Genomic DNA, 24723 nt, shown 5'->3' with positions numbered 1-24723 from the left:
AAATATTTAATTTACAAGAAATGAAGATGTCAGAAATAAGATTATGATCAACTCTGATGTGCTGCAGAACTTACGTAATTGTTAGAGTCTTTTAATTTGTTCAGTTAAGTTCATAGTCCTTACTAATGGATCCATTAGCTTTTTACAAAATGCCACATAGTTATCTCATGGAAAAATCAAACAGTCAATATAGGGAGCATGGTTGTTTCAACGTCATAGTTGCTTCGTGAGGAGGCTTACTGGCAACTTCCAGAGTCAAAGGCCTAATTTTGTGCTGTGATTCATCTTGTGTTCCCTCATCTGTATTTTTACTCTTGGCAAAGCAGAAGTTGTGCAGACTCATTTACTACTAAACTGCGCTATAAAATGCAAAGTTGTATTAATCAAAGTTTTGTTCTTTTGTAAGCAAAAATCAAATTTTTGGTCAAATTAGACTTCCACATCACTAATGTTTAAATTCTTCTTTTTTCCCTTTACTTGAATAAACATAGTCTTCTGTTTAAAACTGGAACTGTGAACTAGTTTCCATTTACTAGTGATGAGGAAGGGTTTTGTTTCTTTGCTTGTTTTATTAACTTTGGTGACTCAAATTGAGCCAATGTACTTTACTCGTTAGCTTCAGGTCAAAGTGAATTTTCACTTGGTTTTCAACAAGGACTTTTTATGGCTTGCAAGTGATGGCAATTCTGTTTTTCACCTTCCTGTTCCATAAGCTACAGCTCACTGTGGCCTCAGTTTTGTCAAGAATTATTTAGAAACAAGTTAACTAAGTGGGCTGCCCTTGACAGCAATAACACAGACTCAGAGCAATATGTGCTCCTAGAAAACCACTATGGAAAACTTGTACTTCAGAGCAGAGATCGAGGAGAACTTAAGTTTGTCTCCTTGCTTCTGACTATATGGCACAAAAATGAAAATCACTTCTGCTGTAGCGAAATTAGCCAGTGTAATGGCCAAATCCAGATCTGTGAGGTTTTACTCAATGTTTCAGCATGGATACTGTTAAAGAACTTTAATTTTTGCTACTCTGTTTTCAGTGTTTTCATTCTGTTGGAGAAGAGACTGCAGCTTGCCCATTCTATATCATTTTCATTGGTAACTATAGTTGATGCTTTAAAAAATTCTGGTACAATTAATCTTAGATCAGAATCAGAAATGAATGGCCTTACTTGCATCATCAACATCATCAACACTTTGTTTTCCTTTAGTCAATATGAGAAATGTTGAAGCTATTGCAATAGAAAACGTCTAGTGCTGGAGGAGCATAACTTTTTCCTGTCCAGCTACAGTTGAAAGCTTTTATTTTTCTTAAACCAAGCTCACTTTCTTTCACAATTCACAGTAATTGCTACTGAGTAGCCACTGTTAAGCCTTCAAAGATTGTTGCCATCCTGATCTGCTGATTGTGGCAGGAATGCTACCAATAGTTCTAAAATTTTCTGGGTCTTTTTATACTTGTTTTATGCATACTTCTTTTTTCTGTAGGTATAAGATATATTGGGGACGTTTTCTGTAAGAGGGCAGAGACTGAAATAAGGGGGCAGGGAGGGTGTCAGATCAATGTGCATGTGATTCACTACTCAGTTCAGACGACTTTGACTCCAAGAAGTGTTTCGTTCCTCAGCAGCTCTAAGCACTTCAGGTCTTGCTCTGTATGTGGCACTGAATGTGTCTCAGTCCCCAGAATACTGAGACTAGTCAGCTACCATTCTGCTTAAAGACTCTGTCTTCATACTCTTTTAGTCTGGTTTGTGTGCATTACATAAAGTCACCAATTTTCACCTAACCCTATACACTTCAGATATAAGGAGCTCATCATGCATCCACTGTTTCTGAGCTCCTGTTCGTTTACGTTTACAGTAGGTAGCCTAGATGCATTATTTTTTGGGGTGAATCCCCTTAGCAATAAGATGTTCTCCATTTATTTTGAACTCTCCAATGGCATGAGTTCTTGTTGGAGGGACCCCGTCCATAAGAAATGGACCTGTGCAGGTTTACCTTGGTAGCTTGAGCTCTCTATAGCTTGGAGCCAGCCACCTAGCTGCATTCCTTATGACAACTTAGTACCTAACAGCTATCTCACACATAGACACTATTAAACTAAATACTGTGTTAATGCCACTTTCTGCTGCTGAAAGTGTGTGGGGGATATGTGAGGTGCTGGTGCATTTTTTTTTTTAACAGTCTAGGGCTCATGACAGCTATCTGAAGGCAAAAGACATTTGGAAATGGAAGGAAGGGGTTTTTAGATTTTTTTTTTTTTCCCAGCATCTATGAAATGTTTCTTCATATTAAAATTTTCCAGATTTGGAACTTATACTTAGGAACTGATGTAAGTATCACGCCTTAGGACAGCACCAATATATTTACAAGGTAATTCTGAGAGTGATGTGATAGAGTATAAAACGGTGTTTGAAATATCCTTGAACAATGTGCTTTGTTTCCTTAAAGCTATAATATTCCTCCTATTGAAGTGTATTATCTCTGTCAAATCACTCAGTCCCACCTCAGAAAAAGCTGCCTGTGATTTCAAAGGGAGTTTTGCCTCAGGTACTGCTTGCAACATCAGGACCAGGAATTAGTGTAATGTGACCCACCATTTGTATTGCTTTGGGGTAAATTTAAGAGAGAAGATTTAACATTGTGTATGTCATGCTGAGATATTGCAATATCTTGGATGGGTTATTAGGCACTGATCCAAAGGTTAAGTGCAGCAGCCACATGAGATGTGGCTTTATCCTTACATGATCTGTGCCCGTGTTCTATTTTGTAGTCCTCTGGTCCTCTGGAATGGGAATTAGCACTAGAATAAAACAGCACATTTATAAGACTTCACTGAAATCTATCATAAGCTATAAAATGTAGTTTCAGTACAAAAGTGTGTGTGTTTGTATGTCCTTTGTAATCTGTAGATCAGTCCTCATATGTGTGAAATTGAAATCTATAGATCAGTCCTCATATGTGTGAAATTTTGAATATAGGTCCAAATATGCACCAGATAAATATTTACGACCTCTGGGAAAGTCTAGATATAAATTTGTGGTTGAGGACCTTTTCTAATTTATATGCATGTCTCTTTTTTGTTTCTTATTTTCCATGCTGTTTTTGCTTGGCTTGCATTAAATAAAATGCTTCAATGGAGTGTGGTAGTCTAGCATTTGTTTTGCCTCAGGAGTAGATTGCCCCATCTTGCATATCTGGTCAAGTAAATTGCTCTCTTGCCTGTGTACTTCGATAATAGTACTGGGCTTTAGACCTTCCTGTACAGCCCCCCAGTGAGCAGGGCTGCAAGGGGCTGGGCCTGCGTGGCGCTAACAGGCTTCTGTGTTGTAATGGATGCATTCATCTCCTATTTACATAAATTAATAGTTAAAACTTGTTTGGTTGCTTAAGAAAACTCATTAGGCTTTTGGAGTAGCTGAATTATGAGCACTGTGGCAATTGCTCCCATTGACTTGTCTCCCGCTGGTTCACTGGGAACCAGTCCATCTCAGGGTCAGGTCCCTGAGTTGCCTTACAAAATTAAACAGATAGCATTTAAAAGAAAATATAAGCTGTCTGTTCAGTGCAAAATGCGTGTTGGGGAAGGACCTTACGAAAAAAAGAAGTTGTGTTTAAATAAAAAATATATATATTATAGTCTTAGTGGCTAATTTTCACTCAGGAAATAGGTCATATTTTTTACCCATTTTCTGCTAGTCACCAGAGAAAGTTTGACATTGTAAGAGAAAGGTCAGCTTGCTTAATCTGCAGTGGGATAGAAATGATTCATGTGAAAAGCCTGATCAGATTCTGAGTTTTGGTTTTCTTAATTAAATGTTCTGCGTTGCCTTTTTACCTTATTTTATCAAATTTACGTGGTATTTTTCTTTTTTTTTTTTTTTAATAGATTGGAGAAAGAGAGCATTCAGCGCAGCATTAGCAATGAAGCAAAGGCCCGAGCCCTTCAGGCCCAGCAAAGAGAGCAGGAGCTGACACAGAAGATGCAGCAAATGGAGGCCCAGCATGAGAAAACTGGTAGGTGGTAGGGAAAGATTAGAGCCTGGGCACTCACTCACAAGCCAGGCCCACGCCTTACTGTGAAATGACATCAGGAACACCTGTAACCTTTGGCTGGCCGAAGGGAGCAGATGCTAACTACACCGGAGATTCCGAATTACATATTAGTTAGCGTTTAAAAGAGAAAATGGAAAGTATTGCCCACTGTCTGTTGATTTCAGAGTGCTGCTCTCACATCTGTTGCACCATCTGGATTATGAGTTTATTTACCTGTGTTCAAGAAACGTAAAGCTGAGAGAGACCACAACAAAGTAGAAAAACAAAGGGCTTGTTTTTGGCTGGATTTTCAGGCACACATGTTATATAAAGAAAATAGCATCAGAAGCTCTGCGGGAAATGCTCTGAGCTTACAGTTAAAGTCTCCTGAATAGCATTGAACAGTTCCCACAGTACACACATTATAGCTACTCTAAAAGCTTAATGAGTTTGCTTCGGCATCCAAACTGGAGAAAAGCTTTAGCCATTAATCGGTTCTTAATTCACTGTCGCAGCTGGATGTAATTCACTGGCTCCAAATTGATATGTTCCTTTATTTAATCTTTGCAGCCTCAAACATTTTTAGCATTAGTATGAGCCCCCTCCCAACACCCCCAATCTAGAAGAAAGATATTTAATCCCTTGCATACTTCAGTTTGTCATAATAGGAGACTTCATTGTATTGACTTAGCAGATCAATGACTTCTAACCTTAATCTGTGAGTAAAAATGGGTTTTACAAAACAAAACAAAAAAAAGCCTTTTGTTATTTTGTCGTGCCAATAAAATTAACAAAGGGGCATATTATAAACAAAAAATAATTTTTAGGGAGGTACCTTCTGAGCATAGAAAGGAGGACAAGCTTCAGCTTTTATGGGGCGTGGTGTATTCATATGTTTAATGAAATAGCATTCTTATCCACCAGTCCTCTAATGCCTTCGGAAAAATGATGTAGCCTGTATTACTGCTTAGCAGTGCCACTTAATACCTGAAGTAGCAGGCACATTTACATCTCCCATTGATTTTTGTTGTTGTTGTTTGGTTTTTGTTTGTTTTTTTTGCCTTTTTTTGCCGCATTATCACAGTACTAGAAGACCTTATCTTGTGTTCAGGGAATGCAAACAGCTATGTTATAGCTACTGTCTACACAGTAGGAGGAAGGAAACACTCAGAATCACAGAATTGCTGCTCTAGCCTGTGTATCTGTATATGACCAAAGTGTAACTTTGCACAAGAGATGTGTAATTTACCCTCCTGGTGCATTAGTTATCCTAGTACATAAAAATGAAACAACTTTGAGGTTGAGTATGTATGTCTCTAATAATATAAGGAGGTGTTGAAAATAAAGAAACCCTGGCGTATCATGATCTTTCATGTATATAGGAAATTTGGCTAACAGTTGTCTATATTTCTCTGAATGATTTTAAAAGCAGGAATCAAGAAAAATTATTTTGGACTATCTTCCTCTTGGAAGAATAAAGGCCTTTTATTTATAGGTCATGAGTTTTGGTGTAGCCCAAGCTATTAGTAGCTGAAAATGAATTTATAAGAACTGGATAATAAGTCTGGTATCTGGATCATGAGAGACAACGTAAGTTACAGTAAGCACAGGACACTGTAAATAAAATAACTGTTTTCTAAAAGGACAAAATAATGCACATTACAGTCAGCGTGTTTGGATCACTAGCATATCCTCTGCACCAGCTGAGCAATCAAAAGGCTGCTAAGGCTGCTAATTTTATTCCTCTCAGAAATATCAATAACCTTCAAGCTAAAAAGTAAAACCACTGGATGAGATATGTAGTCTTTATAGGGATTCCTGTCACACAAGACCCAATTCAATGGTCACATCACTTTAGGTTAGCTTATTCTGACATACAGCCTTTATTTGGCAAATGGTGATGTTATAATTTCATGTGCGTGTAGCTGAAGTATAAAAAAAACATACCAAAACCAGTGGGATCTAAACAAAAGAAATAAAGAATATATTGAATAGTTTTGAAATTATATATTTATGTAATTTTAAAATAATTTTCTAGTTTTCTAATTTTATTATTTCTAGTAAATGAACTGGACTCATTGCTGACCTCCCAGAAAACATTCATAGCAAAATTAAAGAAAGAATGTTGCTTGTTGGCAAGCAAGTTGGAAGAAATGACAGAAAAATACAGGTTAGTATATTTTCTTATCCTATCCCCTTTATTATTTTGACATGCTTCCTTATTTTATATTTGTCTTCTAATATTTGTTATTGTTCATCCTGTCCCAGATATTGCACATTCTCTCAATATAACACATGCCATTTAAGTAACATGGATGGATTTTTTTCCAAGATAGCTCTCATTGTCTACTTTTTAGATGATGTTTGTGGCTATTAATTTAATCTTTTTGGTTTTAGATAATTCCAGTGTGAAAATTGCTTACTATATTATTTCTGGTGTTCTTATTAATATGAAAAGTAGAAAGTTGTTAGTGGAAATACAATTCCAGTTTATCTGAAACTATATTAAAAATAGTAAATATTTAAAGCTCTCAAAACTGTAGTGTGTTGGTTTAGTTATTTACTTAAAGCTCCATTCATCATAGTACACACTGAATAATTATCTCTGAAAAATTTGTTGTCAAAATTGCTTGTCATTGAAGCTCTGATTCTGCTGCCGCTTATTACGTGATGCTCTCATTTAAAATCAGTAATAGGGCTACATACAAAGCCATTAAAAATTCTGGAGTACAATAAAAACTAGAAGTAATACCTGCTTTAAATAAATGCAGAAGTAGGAAGGTATCTATTTAAAAACTAAGTTCTATAGGACAGGACTATTGCAGTTCCAGCACTCATATTCCTTCCTCATCATTAATTTGATGTTGCATATTTTTCAGTATGAAAGCAGACTTTTTGTTGGAACTTTCTGCACAGTCATATTAAGAGTAGTGAAAAAAAGGCTGAAATGGTGAGGTAGTATTCTGCGACTTCTGTAAATTTCATGCAAAATGAACTTGGCAATTAAAAGTAGGATTCTTGTATGGCATATGTGAAGTAAGAGAAACACTCAGCAAAGATAAAACTGATTTTCAAGATAGGTTTCTTCTGCTGGGTGGATTTAATTATCCTGTTGAACTAACAACAGGGTCAACACTCACTCAGGGAGGGAACTCGTTTATCCCAGTATCCTGTCTCCAGGGATGATCAAAGGGAATGATATAAGTAGATGATGCTTTCCACAGGTACTGCCTCCACTGGCCATCCTACTTTCCACGGAATAAGAGGTGTTGACTAGCTGTTAAGTAGCTGAAGTTGGGAGATGAATCCCACCATGAGTATTTGGGGAAGAAATTAGAAACTTGAGGAAATATAAGCCATCTTCCCCTGCAAATGTTGTGATGGGTGTTTGAGAGAGAAGCAAACAGAATTTTTCTTCTGAAAAAGCAGAGCTCCTCTGTTGAAGTAATACAAAATCTAAATAGATTCAAACCATATCATTATTCCAGCAATAAAAATGCACACAGACTTTGTTGCTAGAGCTCAGAATCACAGACTAGTAACTGTAAAAGGATAAAGGAAAGACAGAAAACATACTGTGAAAACACATTATTCTCTGAAAATAAATACCAGAGATTGCCAAGTGTTTCTCCACCTAGCAGCATTAGCTGACTATGTCAAGAACCTGAAAGGGGAGAAGAAGCTCTCTTGGATCTCCATAAAGTGGTATACTTTGCACAAGGAACAGCATGGAAGAATGTATTAAAACAGTTTTGAGAAATTGCCCCAAAATAGTTTGAGATTGCCGGCATTGGAGTGGGAGCTGCTTCAGGCAGTAAAAGGAATGGACAAATATGTATGCGAAAAACTAAGCAAATGAAAAGGAGAACTGAAAGGTGAAACCAGAGATGGCGGAAAATTGTAACGTAGTGAATGCTTCAAAAATGACGTGGTCAGAAGATCAGATGCAGAAAATGACTTAAACTGGGTTTAAAATGCATGAACATTCTTTAGCTTTCAGTAGCATCTCTCCAAAAGGCACTCTTCACACTTGTTCTTATGTGATACAGTGTAAAACCACAGTTCTGGGATAGAATGCTGTACCTTTGTGCTCAAAAAAAAAAAAATTAAAGACAATATTTTTTGGAAGATTTTGTAGCTTAGGTCTTATGTACATCAGTAAAAGCAGATCAAGCTATTTTTAAGAAGAGATGTAAGAGTTACTTTATATTTTTCTTGGTAGAAAGAAAAGGGTCCACTTCCAATGAAAGGCATTTCAAATTTATTTTTGATGAGTACATCTTTGCACTACTTAAGTGGGATACCTCTGTGTTGCATGTATTGCATGTACTAAATACAGGCTTTCTGATAGATCTAAATTTTTTATGAGCAAACCCCCTCCATAGGATTAAAAAAAAAAACAAAAAAAAACAGGAAGACAACTTCAGACAAATTATAAACCCCTCAAGCTGTGCAAAAAGAAAGTAGTGTCTGGGAAGGTTTTTGTGTGCAAAGGCGTGTTTAAACCATAGTCCTTTGTTGATTTCTTCTCTTTTATTTTTTTTATTTCTTTATTTTTTTTTCTCTGATTGTCACTATCTGAGTTTCTAGGTTGTGGATTAATGCTTAACACTGCCCACTGTGTATTTGTGATTTGCGTTTTGTAATTAAGGGGAACAATGGGAGTCCATTGGGTCTCGTTATATATAATGGTTGGTTTAATTTGTTTCACTTCTATCTTGTTAATTGTAAATTGATCATTAAGATTTGAATTCTAATCTGTCACCAGGGTTGTGAGTATTGAAGCTAGAGCAATGATCCTGGTTTTAATCACTGATGATGAGAAACAAATTTTACAATTTTGGTACATATTGCAGTTCATATATTTTAACACTGTATTTTATGGTGTTATAAATATTGTTAAATGACTTTTAGTGTAGTTTTACTGTTTGGACTATAATGTATAAATTATATTACTGTTTTGGCAACAGTAGGCATCCAACTGTGTGAGTTTAATTGAAGTAAAGAACACACACCCAGCTGAACTATTTTTCTGCGGGTTTGGTTGACTGCAGTCAGTTGCATTTCGATACCAGGAGCAGAGTGGTTGCTTAGGGTAGCCGTGTGAAGATGTGAAACAGAGTCTGTCTGAGAGATGAATCATTACAATTACATGCAGTGGTACTCGTTGAGACAGCAGAAAATATTTTACAGCATATATTTAATGTATCTAATTGCTGTACAAGTACATAATGGTTTTAAGTGCAGGAAAAGACAATGCTTAAAAAAGCCAGCCTCTGTGCTGTGAGTCCAAGTGCTGCAATGCAAAAGATGACTCAGAGGAGTAAAGGCGGCTTTGCCACCTTAACATTCAAAAATCAGCTCATCCTAAAGATATCCTATGTCCGACTTGAAGTTACGACTATTTAACATTTGCTGGTTCTTTGCCTCTATTATCTGAATGTTTTGGGTGAGCCTGTTATTTTTGTGGTATTTTTTTCCAAGATTGTCCCAACAGGAGTGGTAGGGGTACAAATTTAACTTGCTTCTTGACGTAGGAGTTGAGTCTTACACAGTAGCTGGCTGGATCCAGAGGTATGGAGGTTTTTTTCTCTTGTTACTCCCTTCAGCAATTACTTTGAATATAACCCATTCCTGTTATGAAGCTGTGTGAGCAGAGCTATTTAGGGTCGTTTGTGCAGACCCTGTACTGCCCCTGGACTGACTACTCATAGCATAAATTTGCTTTCACAGTCACAGCACAGCTGTTTAGGCTTATTACAGGTATGTTTTTATTACCCAACAATGTTGAAATTGTTTGAAAATCGTGTAGAATTAACTGTTCCGTAATAATCTTTGGAAACTGATGTGGATGAGTGGTGTGTTTAAAGCTACAGGAGGAATCAGACAGCAATGCAAGCTCTCAGTATGCATGTTGTTGGGGACCAGTGTTCTCTTTTTAATACCAACATATGAACTTCTTAATATTGACTTCAGTAGGCATTCTACCATTCCTGTGTGCTGGTTTCTAAAATTTCATTGTCATGAAATACTTGAATCTGAATGCTCAGAATCTTAGATGTTTAACTTAGAATGGCCATTGTGTAGATAGTATTTTAACTGGGATAGATGTGGGGTTTTTGCTGAGATCTTCAACTGTAATTCCGAAAGAGATGTATTAGGAGTACATAAGTAGCATGGTTCAAAGCATCAGGCATTTAGAACTGTGTGTTAGAGATTAGAGATCATGTTGCTTATGTTCTCTGTGAATTCAGTATTTTATTTAGTTTCTTCAGTGGTAATTTTCAGTAGTGGTTTGATTGCTTCAGGCACCTTCAAATGCACTGGAGATGACCAAAGTCCCTTAAAAACTGAGGTTTTTAGCTCTTCAAAGTTGCTTCTGCTCTTTCTTTGAATCAGACAGCCACATATAAATGCAGAAAAAGAAGCAGGATACCATGGTTGGGAAACCCCATGGAAATGATAAATAACAGTATTTGCCTTGTCAGAATACTTGTAGTTGCATTTTCCTGGCAAAAAAAAAGCAAACCCGTCCTGTTAGATGACTTTAATCCCTCTTATCACTGGGTTGGGCTCTGTTACCTCAGATCTCTGGTGTGCTGCTTTGCAATGGACCTTCGCTTTTATCTGCTGATTGCCTTTCTTACAACATCAGTACAAATGAAAGACTGTGTTCATCCTGTGTGATAAGAAGTGCTCCATGCTTTTATTACTGACATTTCACAGTTACTAGTATTTCTGTTAAAAGTTAAGAGTTAGACTTCAATTACCTCCCTATACAATCTTGCCCGCTGTTAGGAAGCTGTCTGGAAACTCATTCATCTAAGTTTGATGTGAACATCAGTGTGACTCTGATGTATTTTTCATTGATGTTCCATAATAGAGCCATAACTCCATATTTAAATTCAATTATGTACAGTCTTCTTCCAAAGTTGCCCTCGCTAAGTTCTTTCAGATTCACAGATGATATCCTGTATTGTTCTCCGTTTAAATATGAAAAGATTATGTTGTCATTTCCAGATCTGTCTTGTCAGTGTAACAACATGTTTTTGAAGGAGTATTTATTCCCCCTGCACTTTGTTGTGTTTTTCAGAATGTCAGTTGTTGTTGCATTCTGTAGCAGCCAGGAAGGTAAAGTCTCATCATTCTGTATCTGCAGCATATTTAAGTTTATGATTTAAAGATATCTCTGAAGCTTTTTAACCTCAAGATCTGGAGTGGCAGATGCCATAAAACAAATTTGCCTGCTTTTGATTCTTACGTTCTGATGGTATAGCAGATTCTGACATGTTCTCATTAACCTTTTCCAAGGAGTTAAACTGTACAAGTGCATAATGTATATTTTATCACAATTTTATCTGAGATCTTTTCCTGATATTAAGAAACAGCTCATGCCTGTTTCTCCATGGGCTGATGGTTAGAGATGTAGCAAGTAACAGTCCCAGGTCATTCATGAATCTGGTGTCTCTGCTCACCCGTGAAGAATAAGAATTGCTAGAAAGTGATTAAATTTCTTAAAGGCTCTGCCAAGCCTTATGAAGATTAGAGTGTGTATGATTTTTACGTTGTTTCTTAAGCTTTTATTAATTTCCATCTTTTTTTTTTTTTTTTGGTCATGCAGTATTTTGGGCACATCAGGGCAATGAAGTTTCTAAAACAGTAGTACTATTTGGAGTTCAGCCTGTGCAGTACAGTAAGGGTTGAAAAAGTTTCTAGTAGCCATTTTTTTTAATTAGATGTTGGCCTTTACCAACAAAGAACTTGAAAGGAGTTTTCAAAATGCTTAACAAGCATGAATTTACATGTATTGATGATGTTTAATAGCAGCACCTAATGTCAAATGACATGCCTGTTTAAATAAAGCTGAAATTAGCATAGCCAACCTTTGACTGAGTAATTGACATATTCACCAGACACACTGCAACTTCATGTTCTTCCATTTTAAGATTATTTGAAGTGGTTTCTTGTTTCTGTAAGTTCTAGTAATAGCCTGTTTATGCATTATATATAAATGTATGGAATTTTATAAATGCTGAAGCCACATATTGATGGCACGCTGCAGGATGAAATCTGACAACATCCATCATCGCTGTGTTTTACTTCTGTAGATCTAAAGTCAACCAGCTTAGTCAGGAAAAAGAGTATCTTCATGGCAGATTGGAGAAGATGCAGAAACGGAATGATGAATTGGACCAACAGTGTATCCAGCATGGGAGAATGCATGAGAGGATGAAGTCAAGGTAGGAGGTCCTGTTAATCTGTCAGCAGGTGGTATGCTATACTGTACCTGTTAGGCTGTAAAAATAAAAATGACACTAAATTGTTGAAAAGTAATGGTCTTGCTTTATGAAAATGACCACCCTTCCCCCACCCCTTCAAGCATTCTGTCAAGTTTTTTTTATAACATCTTTTGCTCGTGCCATTTTGGATAAATAAAAGGAAAGCTTGAACAACATAGTCTTCCAAAGAATTTAAGCCTAGTACATATGTGTGTGGGCTGCTTCGGCTGTTCTCTGTTCTAACTTGGATGAATTGTCTTACCATAAAAAAAAAAAAAAAAATGAGGAGGGAAGGGAGGGCTGAGAAGGAGAAGAGGAGGCTATTTAGTAGTGTGAAGGTAGATTACAGATGTGGATTCTGTAATGCCATGTAATGTTTTTTTCCATATTGCCAACTTGTGTTTCTTGGTAATATTTAATGTATACAAACAAGAAAATCTTGTTGAAGGTCTTAGTATCCAGAGAGCTATTAATTGCTTCCAGGTACCTCTAGCCTTCTCAAAGGGGTACTGACTTCTCAGGAATAACTGGGAGCAGCTTGAGTCAAATATTTTCACTGATACACATTGACTATTCTGGCCAGTGTCCAGACTACCTTGTGCTGTGATTTGCATTAGATAGCTTTAAAGATAACTCTTTCTTCTTGGTACCAGAAGGATCCTGTACCCTTTCGCTCTGTTTTCCAGTCTGTATTGAGTCGAGCTGAGGCATGGTTGGAGAGATGGGAGAAGTAGGGAAATGGCATTTCTGCAAGTCCAATTGACCTGGCTACTTCTTTCTTGTCAGTACTGAAAGATAAGGTGTAGTGTAAGCTCATTTGGGCTACATAGTCCTGATGGAGCAAAAGTTTGTGGTCTATTTTTGCCCACAGAGTACTTGACAAGAATATACCTTGCATGTACTGAATCTTCCAGTCCCGTTCATTCACTCCATTCCAACTATGGTCTCTGTCTGTCCATATTATACTGTTTCTTGCAAACTTCCTTTGTTTTCTTTTCAGTCTCCCAGGTCACTTTCTTTTCAGATTTCTGTCTGAGCCTCATCTTGTTCTTTTGTAACCCAGAATTGCTGTAATTTTTTATAGCTCAGAGAACAAAGAAAGTCAAACTACTTATATGATTGTGTCTCCCATCTATGTGACCACATAATCTTTCCATTGATCTTACCTCCCCTTTGTTTTCTTGTGGTGGATTCTTCATGTTTGGGCAACACACACTGAGGACTCACTTTTAGGGGGAAAAAAAATTCCATCTTTTTTTTTTCTTTTTTCTAGCTGTTCCCCTGTAGCATTATTAGTATCTAGGTGAATTTAAGATTTCTTTGTAAGTTTTTAGGGGAGCCTTTCCTTTATGTAAGAACCAAACGGACCTAGTGGAAAATGTTGCTCATTCTCTGCTGCAGCAGCAGTGACTGTACAGTAGAAAAGATTGAAAGCATTAATCCAGAACAGAAAAGTGGTTTGAAAGCAGAGCGGTCATGCTGCAGGCAGTGCCCTACCTTCTGCTGCTGTTTTGATAACGGCAAGGAGAGAAAACAGCACAGTGATAGTATTTGTCACATTAAATATTTTAGAATATTTAAATGTGATGGAGATTATCAAGCATTCGAATCATGGCCAGTAACAGCATTTTAAGAGAGGGCTCTTCTAACATATTTTTAATTATGATTTTACACTGCATTTATTTAAAATCCAGGTAATTAATGACAAAGCTGCTATTATAAACTGCTTTAAAAATTCAGTGTAATCTGCTTTTAGTTTCCATGTCAAAACTGTAATGGATTCTTAGTTGCCAACTGCTATAAATTGGCTATGAACTATTATTTTCTAAGTGAAGAAAAACAGCAAGTATAACTTCTACAAAAAATAAATATCACGCTTCTTTCTATGTAAGTTGAAGGACTTCCACCAAATAAAAAGCAGCAATTTTTCTCTTCTGATTTTGGAAACAGAGATCTATCAGTGCTATTTAGCAATACAGAGAAGAGCAAATGGTGTGTTTTGCCTCAGATTTCCATCCACCACTCAGGTACAAATAAGCACATGTTATTAAGGCTGATTGCTTCTTATTACAAGGATATATTTTCCTTTTTAAGCAGCCACCCAGTACCCTTGGTCTCCTTGCAACGCAACCATGTGCAGTGGGTTCCTCCCTGATTTTCTTTCTGTTTTTATTCTGCCTCTCTTTAGTTTTTTGTAGCAAAATAATTTTGACTTAATCTTGAACTTAATTTTGCATTTGATTAACAAAAAGTGGTGGCATTGTACTTAAGAAGTCTGTCACTATCTGTGTTCTGCTGTGAAAATACAGTGGGCCCTGGTGTAGCTGTTTTGTGGAAGGAGCAAGATCTAATCGATCAATTGGAGATTGGAATGTATTTTGGAGCAGCAGTGTTTTGATAGTTGCAGTAGCTACGCTGCTGAAAATGAACAGGATAACTTTTTTTTTGCCATTCCTATCTTTCTGTCTGGCTATGTGCTGCACATGAATATTGTATGAAATGTTGTAAGCGGGTTTCAAAACAAAAGGTTGCTTTAAATTGCAGTCTTTAAAGATGATTTTAAGTCAGTCTTTTCAAGGTAATGCAAACATCCATCCCTTCAGTGTTTTTGCTCAGTGAAACACAACATTAAAAGAAGTAGACATCCATCTAAATGATTGTAGATAGTGATTTGTTTAGCTATGTAAATTATCTCGAAAGTATTAGATAGCATGACATACGGCTGTGCCTGTGGAAGTGAGCTGATCCGTCTCGGTGTCTTTACAGGTATGGGTGTTGGAGAAGTAAAATCTTCTCTTTGCTGTGGCAAAGAGCACATTGGTATCAATTTTCAACTTGAAAGCAAATGTTATGATTAAATTCTTCAGATTCTGTAGATAAGTGTTCATAGTAGAAATTAGCAGATAGAAGAAAGTATGAAATTTTAAAGACCCAAATGGTGTGTGCAATGTGGGTTAATATCTTCAAGTAGCAACATTCAATTTCCTTTTTTAAAGATGAACCAATTGTGCCTTTTACATTATATCAAAGAATGAGAAAGAGTACTTGAACAATATTTTGTGTGAAGTATAAGTCTTTTTTGAAACATTATTAATAAAACCTAATTCTAGAAGCTTATGATTGAATGTTTCCAAACAAGATTTGTCGGTGGTATCTAGGAACTGTAAGTTTTCCCTAGAATTCCTGTTTGGTGATTAGGGCTGGTATTTTTTCCTTTAATGTGTGTGTGATCACTGTTTGATCGACACAACATTAACAATACATGTTACACAAATTTGACTGGGGCTTTTTGTCACGGTACTTTGGGGGAGGCAGTAGTGTCGTGTGTATTTCAACTGTATTTTTGGGAGCTGGAGTTAAAAAGAAGAGCCTGCAGGACTGGCAGTTTGGGGCAGATGTGTGTCTATTCCTCAGGCATCAGTGGTTGTAAGTTAACTATAAAAATGTTACAACCATCTGTGTAACAAGACGGCAGAGATCTGCTCTTGCCTGTTACTATAAATAAGAAGGAGATTTGTTTGACTTCATAGACATTGGATTTATAAAGACTCTATGTGTCAAATTGTAACTATGTGCCATGTTGCTGAGATGTGTCTGCAGCCAACTACCTGGGGTGTCTTCCCCTTCAGAGATTGTAGTGGAGTGCAGCGACTGTGCAGAAATGTCTGCATACCACAACGTGTGAGAAATTGTATTTGTTTTCCACCTATGGGGAAATGTATGATTCTTACGGATAAGCTTATTTGTAAGAGTAGCTAAAATGGATTCTTAAGTGGACCACTATAGGAGTTAGAGAGAATAAATGATGCTCAGATTGACAGTAATTTGAACGTTTTTTCCACCATTAATTTTCTTGTTGCTGTTACTAAGCGAAGTGTGAGAGATCTCATATGCATGAGAGAACACACATATATGAGAATTGAGACACAAATTGAGAATATACCAGCCATTTCAAGTAGCTGAAATCATAATAGCTGGCTTGCTGTCACACTAGGGAATAGAAATTTGGAGTTCCTTTGGTAAATCTCCAGTGAGAGCTTGAATAAAATTATTTCTTGATAACTGAATCTATTAACTTGAATTACATATTTTACATTTCCTTCCTAAGTCATAGAATTATAGTTCATGTATTGTTGTTTTTGCTGTTTGTTTGTTTTGTTTTTCTATAAATGTTGATGAGTAGAAAAACTCAGTTTTGACCATTGCTTAGAAGGCCTTTTATTTTCCCAATCCAGTGGAACAATTGTTACCTTAGTCTTAATAGCCTAAGCGTCTGTTTTGAAATGCAATTACGGAATAAAAAATGCATTAAATTGCAGCTTTTTAGTTTAAAAGGCATTCATTTTTATATTGAGAATAGTGAAAAACTCTCAGCTCTACCCAGAATTTGGGATTATCGTTATTACTTCATGTTTTGTTGCTGTATAATATGCTCACATTTTAGTTTGTAAAATGTACCAGAGAATTACTATTAAAAAAAATAATCGACAAATGTTGTGTATATGCACGCACACACACACTGATTTGTGTGTGTAACAAATCACATCAAAATCTGAAAATGTATTTGGCTTTTGTTTAATGTGTTTGGATGTTTTAACACAGTACATATGAGTTCCATCCCTCTTCCTCTCCTTCTCACTGTTTATTTTTTTTCCTTCTCTTTATTTTAAATAGGTGTGTATGTGTAGCATATATGTGTGTATATATTATTTTTACATTTATGTGTATACTCTACATATTAACATTCCCATTCTAAATAGGTAACAACTTGTATAAGATTATGTGAACTCCTGAATATTGTTTTTAAAGATCTATTCTCCAACTGCTTGGATAGCACACACACAAAGCAAAAATTATCTTAGTTGTTAGAAAACCTGAAAATACATACCAAGAATAATATATATAATACCAAGAATATATAACAAGAATAAAGTATAGTCTTCAGAAAATGCTGCAAAATAGTGCACAAGTTACCTTTCTTTAGAAGTAAATGAGAGTTGGACGGAAATATCACACACGATTTTCAGACAGTTTAGGGAATAAAATAATATTCTGCAAGATCTATTCTTCATCACTGCATTCTGTATTATTCTACTGCAGCTATGACTGAATATATGCATTTAATGTATGTTTATATATTTCCTATATACATATATATAATAATTTCTTTGGGACTCCATTAAACTCCATTGTAAGAGTCATTAGGCCTCACAGCTACAATTAGGTCATTTCCAGCACCACTGTTCTACTGATTGGGATCTGCATTTATTTGTGGTCAGCTTGTACCTATTTGCCCTTGATCCAAAATTGCTGTAAGTAGTTCTTTTGTTTTGCTTTTATTTTATCTGCACTGTATTTATAGACAGTGGTTGTATCCATTCAGACTATTTCTGAATAATAAATTTCTCTTTTGTTCTTTCTGCAGTAAGCTTTCCCTCTCCCTGTGTTTTCTGGTTGTTGATCTTTTAATATGAGTGATCAGACCTTTTGGCGGGGCATTGGATAAGGGCATTTGAGTGTCTTGGGTAGTAGAGTTAATGTATTTACTGCACATTCTTTGACTGACAGATCCTATGATCAAATTTGCTTTCCTTATAGTTGCTTAATACTGGTAATTGGTAATCCATCTCTATCCAAAAAGTGCATCCAGGACTTCTTTCTCCCAAGTAAATACAAATTGTTAGCAAAGATTTTTTTGCTATGAACTAAAAATCCATCAAGTCTGCAGTGTAAGATTTTGTACCATCAAATTTCTTCCCATTTCTGCTGTACAATTCTTCTGAGTAATGTTTCTTCTGTGCAGTATTCCAGACCTTTTCTAAGCTCATGACGTGTCTTAAATTTATTACCCCACTATCACTTTTTGTGCTGAATCATAATTCCAGATATTCAGAAATCTGCTTAAACTGAACTAAAAGAAATGCACTTATCCTTCCTCACCATCAGTTGTTCCATCATAGGTGCTCTTTATTTTAGTCAGGTAGTTACCAACAAGGATTAGTTGCTTATTTAACAATTGTTGATGTGGCATGATATTTAAAATGTTGTTTAAGTTAATGTGGGTAAAATTTATTTATCTTAATCTGTCAGAGAAATTAGGATTGACATGACAGAATCTTCATGGTTTAATCTTATGTTTCTATTTCTTCATGTTTTCCATTTACCTTCATGTCCTTATGTATTCTTTTTCCTTCATCATTTATTTAGGCTTTTCAGTCATTGGAAGTCACATTAACAGGCCAGTAGTTACTGAATTACCTTCATTTAAGGATTAGTTAGTGCTACATATGTTTTGATCATTTAGCATGTAATCTATATAGAAGGAAAGAGTACAGCATGTGTGTGTTCACTTTGCACATGTAACACACTGGTAACAGCTGGTCACCGCAGTTGCAGTGTTTTAGAAACTGGAGGATAATATTTGGGAAAGAGATGCTTCATGGGGATCTTTGAGGCATGGGGGGTAGCCTATGCCTCCGAGAAAATCTAGAGGCACAAATAACTTGCTTCTCTGTTGAACAGCTATCAGTACTGACTAACATCCCTTCTCTTAAGAGTCTGATAATTGTCCTCTGCTGAGGATATCTTTAACTTGACTGCTTTGATGTTCTCTGCCTTCTCCGAAAAAGACGTGAGGATAGTTCTTATTCATGCCTTCAGCTCCTGGGAGTCAAAGCCTTCAACTCACTAATAGTAAGCTTGTGCTCTTGTCTACCAGGAATGTAAAAAGCCTTGAAATGTGTGACATAAAACAGCACAACATAAGGTTCCAGGCTGTTCTTGTTACTTTCTGTTGTCAGCACAGTTGCTGGGTTTCAAATTTAAATGTTAATTTAGCATTAACAAAGAATTCTTGTTTCTCTCCTCTGAAATGGAGGTGGATAAAGGTGATGTCTTTAGCAGCCCAGTGTGGACTCTGCTTGCTGTGGCAAGATCTAGAAATGTTTGGCCCCGTGCAGAGCATCATACTGATGCTGGAGAAGGCATGCATTGCAATTATACCCGTGAACTTCCAGTGAAAACCCAACTTTATTCTCCTTTTTTTTTCAGTTGGAAGTTGCTTCTGGTGATGATATGCAGTCCTTGTTGTGGTAACCCACCAATTACATTTAACCACCACATCTTTCCTTTGAATATTTTGTTTTCAGTGACTGGTAGTAGCCTTTCTGGTCAATGACGGTAGTAACAGACGAGTCAGTGGATCGAATTGCATTCTTGCCAGTGGGTTCATAAAAACTTTGTTGTTTAATGGCAAGAAACAGCACCAAAATGCATCACACATCATATAAAGCATCTGCTAAAACATATCCAGAGCTACAGAATAAGGGTTTCTACCCAGAATAATAACCTTCCCAATGTAGTAGACACTCTGGAGGACAGTCCTTCCCATGTTCCTCCTGGAGCTATACACATCTTTAGCAAGTCTTGATTCTTTTCACCATCTAAAAATTAAATTGCTGAACTCTCTGACTATTATGGTCACCTTATTTTCTTCCATATTGTGTTGCATCTCCATTTTCAAAATTCATTCTTTTGTAGCATTCTTCTTGTGATATGTCAGAACATTAAAAAATATGTAGTTGCAAGTAACCACTGTGAGACTTAACGCTAGATGGTATCTAGCAAATGTCTAGTTGGAATATTTAACAGTATTTGAGATCTTTTCTATTGGGCCTAAAGTGAACTCACTGTACTAGTAGAATCTATTAACCTATTTGGCAAACTCCTTTCAGCAGTAGCAGACTTTCATGTGGTTTTGGTCTGTATGTATGATGTATAACATGAGATAATATGTGTATGTATATATATATATATATATATAAATAATATGAGATTTTCAGGCTGAGGCTATTTTAAATCTTCTGTTCCCATGTAATGGGGAACTGAAAATGAAGACAGATGAATAACGTTTAAAAAGCTTTGCAAGCATGTCATTAGAATTTTCCAGTGTCGTAATAAAATCCTGGCACCTACCTACTTTAAGGGTTAGTGTTGTAAGGAGACCCAAAACTAATGACAGTTGATGGTCTTAATATAATGAGTGAGTTGCTTTTAGCTAGGCTGTTGGAACCACAGCTTTTTCGTAGTAACTTTGGCATTGTGATTACTTGCATATAATACAGTCTTGCTCCTATGGAAGTCGATATAATTGTGGTTGCTCTCCTTTTCCCTATGCCTAACGTGCTTTTAAATTTTTGCATGTTTAATCTGGATGTGTCATGTGTCAGTAAGTTCCTCAACTAATGTTGCACTTAAAGCGTTTTTTTTATTTTTGACTTTTGTTTTCACTCTTTCAAATCAATTGGAAGTGGGGTTGGTTTCAGATTATGAGACTGAAGACTTGTTTTTGTACCATTTCTGTTCTCAAAAATGCAGATAGAATCTTCTTTTGCCAGATGGACTCTTCTTTTCTTCTGTAACTTAAAATATCATTTTTTCCTGGAGCTATTTTTTGTTAAGACCTTTTTAACCTCTTACAATCACATTCTACCTTTAGTTATGTGAAAGGAAATACATCTTTGTCCCAACTTGTTCCTGAAAGGCATTCAGAATTCTGATTTGATTAAATACAAGGTTGCTGAACATTTCCAAGTCCCCAGATTCAAAAGGTTCTCTTAGTGGCACAGTTGAAATTATAATAAATTTTCCTCTGCTTATGTGAAGTGATGTAATCCTTCTGAGTGCCACACTAGCACTTCCAACACTAGGAGGGATTTAGTCTTAGTTTCAACTACGTGATCTCTCTCCCTCTATTCTTCCTTCTTCCTCTTCCCCTTTCCCCCATCCTGTGATTAAAAGCTTGTCTGTAAAAATCACACCATACTTGGACAATTGCACAGAATAAATATTTGGAGACATCTTAGAAACAGTCTGGCTTTAACATTTACCATCATGAAGGATATTGTAATATGCTGTGCCTTTTCACACGTGTTAGATGATGCAAAAGCTTGTGCTTCTCAAATCAGTTTTTTGAATACAGTGGAGAAACGCATTGAACAGAGGTATATGTCTCCTTGGAAAAGGGTTTTCAAAGGTGGGGCTGAAATGGAATTTTTTCATTGGCTTTCTGTAATGTTAACCTATGTCAAAAATCTTCAGGAAATGTGTCTAATATTTTGTTTTTAAATTCCCATTTTTAATAGCAAGACAACACTCCAGGCAGTGCATTTCTGGGGGATTATTGCATTTCTTGGGTGACCGAAGTCACTCACCATTCAGCCTTGTGTCTCCCAACACACCCGGGGCAAGCCATAATCCCCAGCAAGGCACTGTTTGTCTTATCTTATTGCTTAATTATTATACCTATTTAATGCTGCTTAGAACATTGTCAGCTGTCGAGAAAAGGTAATTATCACTAGTCAAATGAAAAACACTTTTTTGGCTGCCTTACGGATACACATTTTACTGGTACCTTGATACATAATGAAGCCTGATAGCAAAACTTTTGCTTGTCTCTTCTTCAAGCCACAGCTGTTTCCCTGCTAAATTCATCCCATCTGTCTCCCCTTCCGTAAGGCTGTAGGCAGTATAGCATAAGTACAGAAGCAGTTCAGTGCTATTTTGGATAAACATAGCTGAAATTTGAATCTTTGCCATTTGCAATGCACACATTTTGTTTTACTGCTGTAAAGAGAGCTGTCAAAATAAAAACTACATGGATAATGTACTGAAATACAGTCAAATAAAACGATGATCAAAGGAGAAAAATGAAGATATAACATAGGGTCACTCTTACTTTTAAGGTCTATTGTGAACAATGTAATTGTTGACCTCTTGACATTTTTGGGTTCAGAGAAATTGGTAGTGAATATGAAAGGGAGAAACCACTGAATTGGAGCATAGCATGAAGTAGTCCAGGTTTCATGCCAAAAAGGCTAATTGTAACAGGCAGTTGTTTGCAATAGTTGTATGTTCCTTTCACTGCATTACCGTGTGCTGTATTTCTTGTCTCAGAGAAGAGCGTATTTCGTCAGCACTGTATCTATGTGACTGGCAAATACTTATGAGCTTTTGTAGGAGAAAGTAGAAATCTTGTCCTAGATCAACCTTGATGTGTATTTGAGATAATTCCACAAATTCCAAAAGTTAATTCCCAAGGGCTACTACTTACAAATTCATGTTGTGCTAGGTAAAGGTGAGCAAAGCCATTTTTGTCCTAACCTTGAAAAAAGAAAGATAAATGATCTTAATGAACAAATAAAGAATAGTCCAATTGTTACAAGCAGAAAGTTATTTCTTTTATTTTATTTTCTTTAAAAAAAAACACTTTTGGGTGATGAGTACCACAGAAATACTGTCTTTAGTGTTCTGTGTTAGGATAGAGAAGGGGGAAGAGGGTGTTCAATCATTAGTCCTTCATTTTTTTACAGGACTGTTTTCAGACTGTATTAAAGAAAAAGGCCTTTTATAATATTACTAAGAAAACTACTGCTACATGAAAAGCTTCCACAGTAGTTTTCTCGTAAATATAAGTAAAGTCAGTATACTACGACAAGTACCAAGACTGTATTGCTCCTTATGTTTATGGGAATGCTGGAATTTCTCTCTGTAAACACTACATTCGAATATATTCAAAGATCACGAAATATTACATTTATTTTGTTCAGTAATATGAATGTAATGAGGGATGTTTCATCTGGGAGAGTGTATGTCAGTATTTAGTTCTCCCATAACTAGTCCAGGAGCTGGTAAAACAGCTGCTGCACCAGAGCTAGTACCCTCATGTTTCAGCCTAAAGGAAAAAAGACTCCACCATTTCTGATTCTTCACGGACTCCACTATAGTAGTACGCCTAGTACTCTCTTTGTGAATCACATTCAGAGAAACGATGTCACTTATAAGATTGCAGAAGCCATGCTATGAAGACTTGCAGTGTGTGAAATCTGATGCTAAAAGCTGTTAACTCTAGGTTATTGTTTGTTTTGCATTTGTTTATCTTGCTGGTGTATTTATAAGAGCTTCCCGAGTCTGCTAGCTGAATGGGAATGTAGCCAACTTTTACCTTCTGAACATACCTGCTGGAGAAGGTTGTTGCAGGAACGCAAAGATTAAGTAACAAAAGGAGGTTGTAGAGCATTATGCTTGTGGAATGACATCTCCCCATCCAACCTCCTTTCAGGCTTTACTAGCAAAGTAGTTTCGTGAACTTCTCTGAACAATTATTAGGTTACCCAGATGTTGTAGTAAACATCCTGGTACGAAGACCATCTTGGAACAATTGCTTTTATTGTAAAAATTTTGTAAATATTATTGTGCTATTCTTGAAAGTCCAACTGAGACCTGTGCTTACCTTTCAAAACTAGCGCTATGGCTTCCTCATCCAGTTTTGTATGCAACGGTGTTGGTCATGTGCAAACAAAGGGGAATGTTTAACCTCTGACAGAACATGCATGTACACCAGCTTAATGATGTCTTACTTAAGACTTTTGCAGTGTTACATACAGAAAATCGTTAGTTTCTCTTAGAATCATTTAGATAGCCTCTGCAAGTTGACAGTGAAGGCTTGAACATTCTTGCATAAGTCTGACAGATCCACTGCATTTTTTCCAGTGTTCCAAAGCTGTGAATGTCTAAAGAAAACTCTGTTTTTACGAAGGGTTATTACCTTCATTTGGTAGGTATGCAAAAGAGAATTGGAGATGGAGGGAGTGGGCAAGATCAAGAGCAAAACAAATCACAGTGCTGTAGTCTTCTTTTCTGTGTGGAAAGAATCAAGAAAGCTGTCAATCTTACACTTCTAACTGTACTTACTAAATCTTATTTTTGCAGTTAGCCTATGCTAACTTAGCCTAGGCTACCTTAGCCTATGTATGTGCACTTATTGGTGATGTGATCAAAAATCCAAGATTACTCCAGGTGATCACTTACCTACATAAGTATGCTCCCACTGTTGGGTCTATTTGTAATGAATATCAGTCTGCTGTGAAAGCTTCATGTTTTGCAAAAGGGTCAAATCCAACATTTCAAATATTCATCTGTTGTTGCTCGGCCATAGGCTTTTATTAGGTCTCTTTCTGCCCATGTGTTTTTTGATCAGCCAGAAGGTCCTGTATCCCCCTCTTTCTTTCTGCAGGTAGTGTAAGGACAAAAGGAAAAGGAAGGAATGGGTCAGAAATGGTCATGTGCAAAATCAGAAAGTATTTCTTGATCTGAAAAAATTACTTTTGTGATGTAGGCAGAAGGGAAAAATCCCTACTTGCAACTTACTTCTTTGCTCAGCTACTTTGTGAGTTATACCATGAAAACATAGCTGTCTGCTTTCATTTTCAATTATATCTATTCTGGCAAATTTTAGGCTGGTAAATTAGTGCTTGTATGTTCTGATTACATATAATTTAAAAGATCCACTGTTTGAAAGTTGTTTTTAATAGGAACGTGGCAGTAACTGAACGATACATTCCACCTTTAT

The 24723-nt window shown here is 36.4% G+C and overlaps 1 protein-coding gene across 12 annotated transcripts in view; it reads left to right on the top strand.

Moving 5' to 3' along the window:
• Positions 1-24723, top strand: part of SDCCAG8 (serologically defined colon cancer antigen 8) — a 108557-nt gene that overhangs the window by 59627 nt on the left and 24207 nt on the right. For all 12 annotated transcript variants that reach the window (XR_005858115.2, XM_046939377.1, XM_046939376.1 and 9 more), the window contains 3 exons: positions 3890-4017; positions 6097-6205; positions 12144-12275. Coding sequence is in view for 11 of the 12 variants with exons in the window: in XM_046939377.1 (XP_046795333.1) it covers positions 3890-4017; positions 6097-6205; positions 12144-12275 (369 nt within the window). In the remaining variant the exon portion in view is untranslated. The remainder of the gene's footprint in view (positions 1-3889; positions 4018-6096; positions 6206-12143; positions 12276-24723) is intronic.

This window comes from Gallus gallus, chromosome 3, assembly GCF_016699485.2.
Source record: "Gallus gallus isolate bGalGal1 chromosome 3, bGalGal1.mat.broiler.GRCg7b, whole genome shotgun sequence".
Taxonomy (NCBI): domain Eukaryota; kingdom Metazoa; phylum Chordata; class Aves; order Galliformes; family Phasianidae; genus Gallus; species Gallus gallus.
This window is presented reverse-complemented; position numbering and strand designations above follow the sequence as displayed.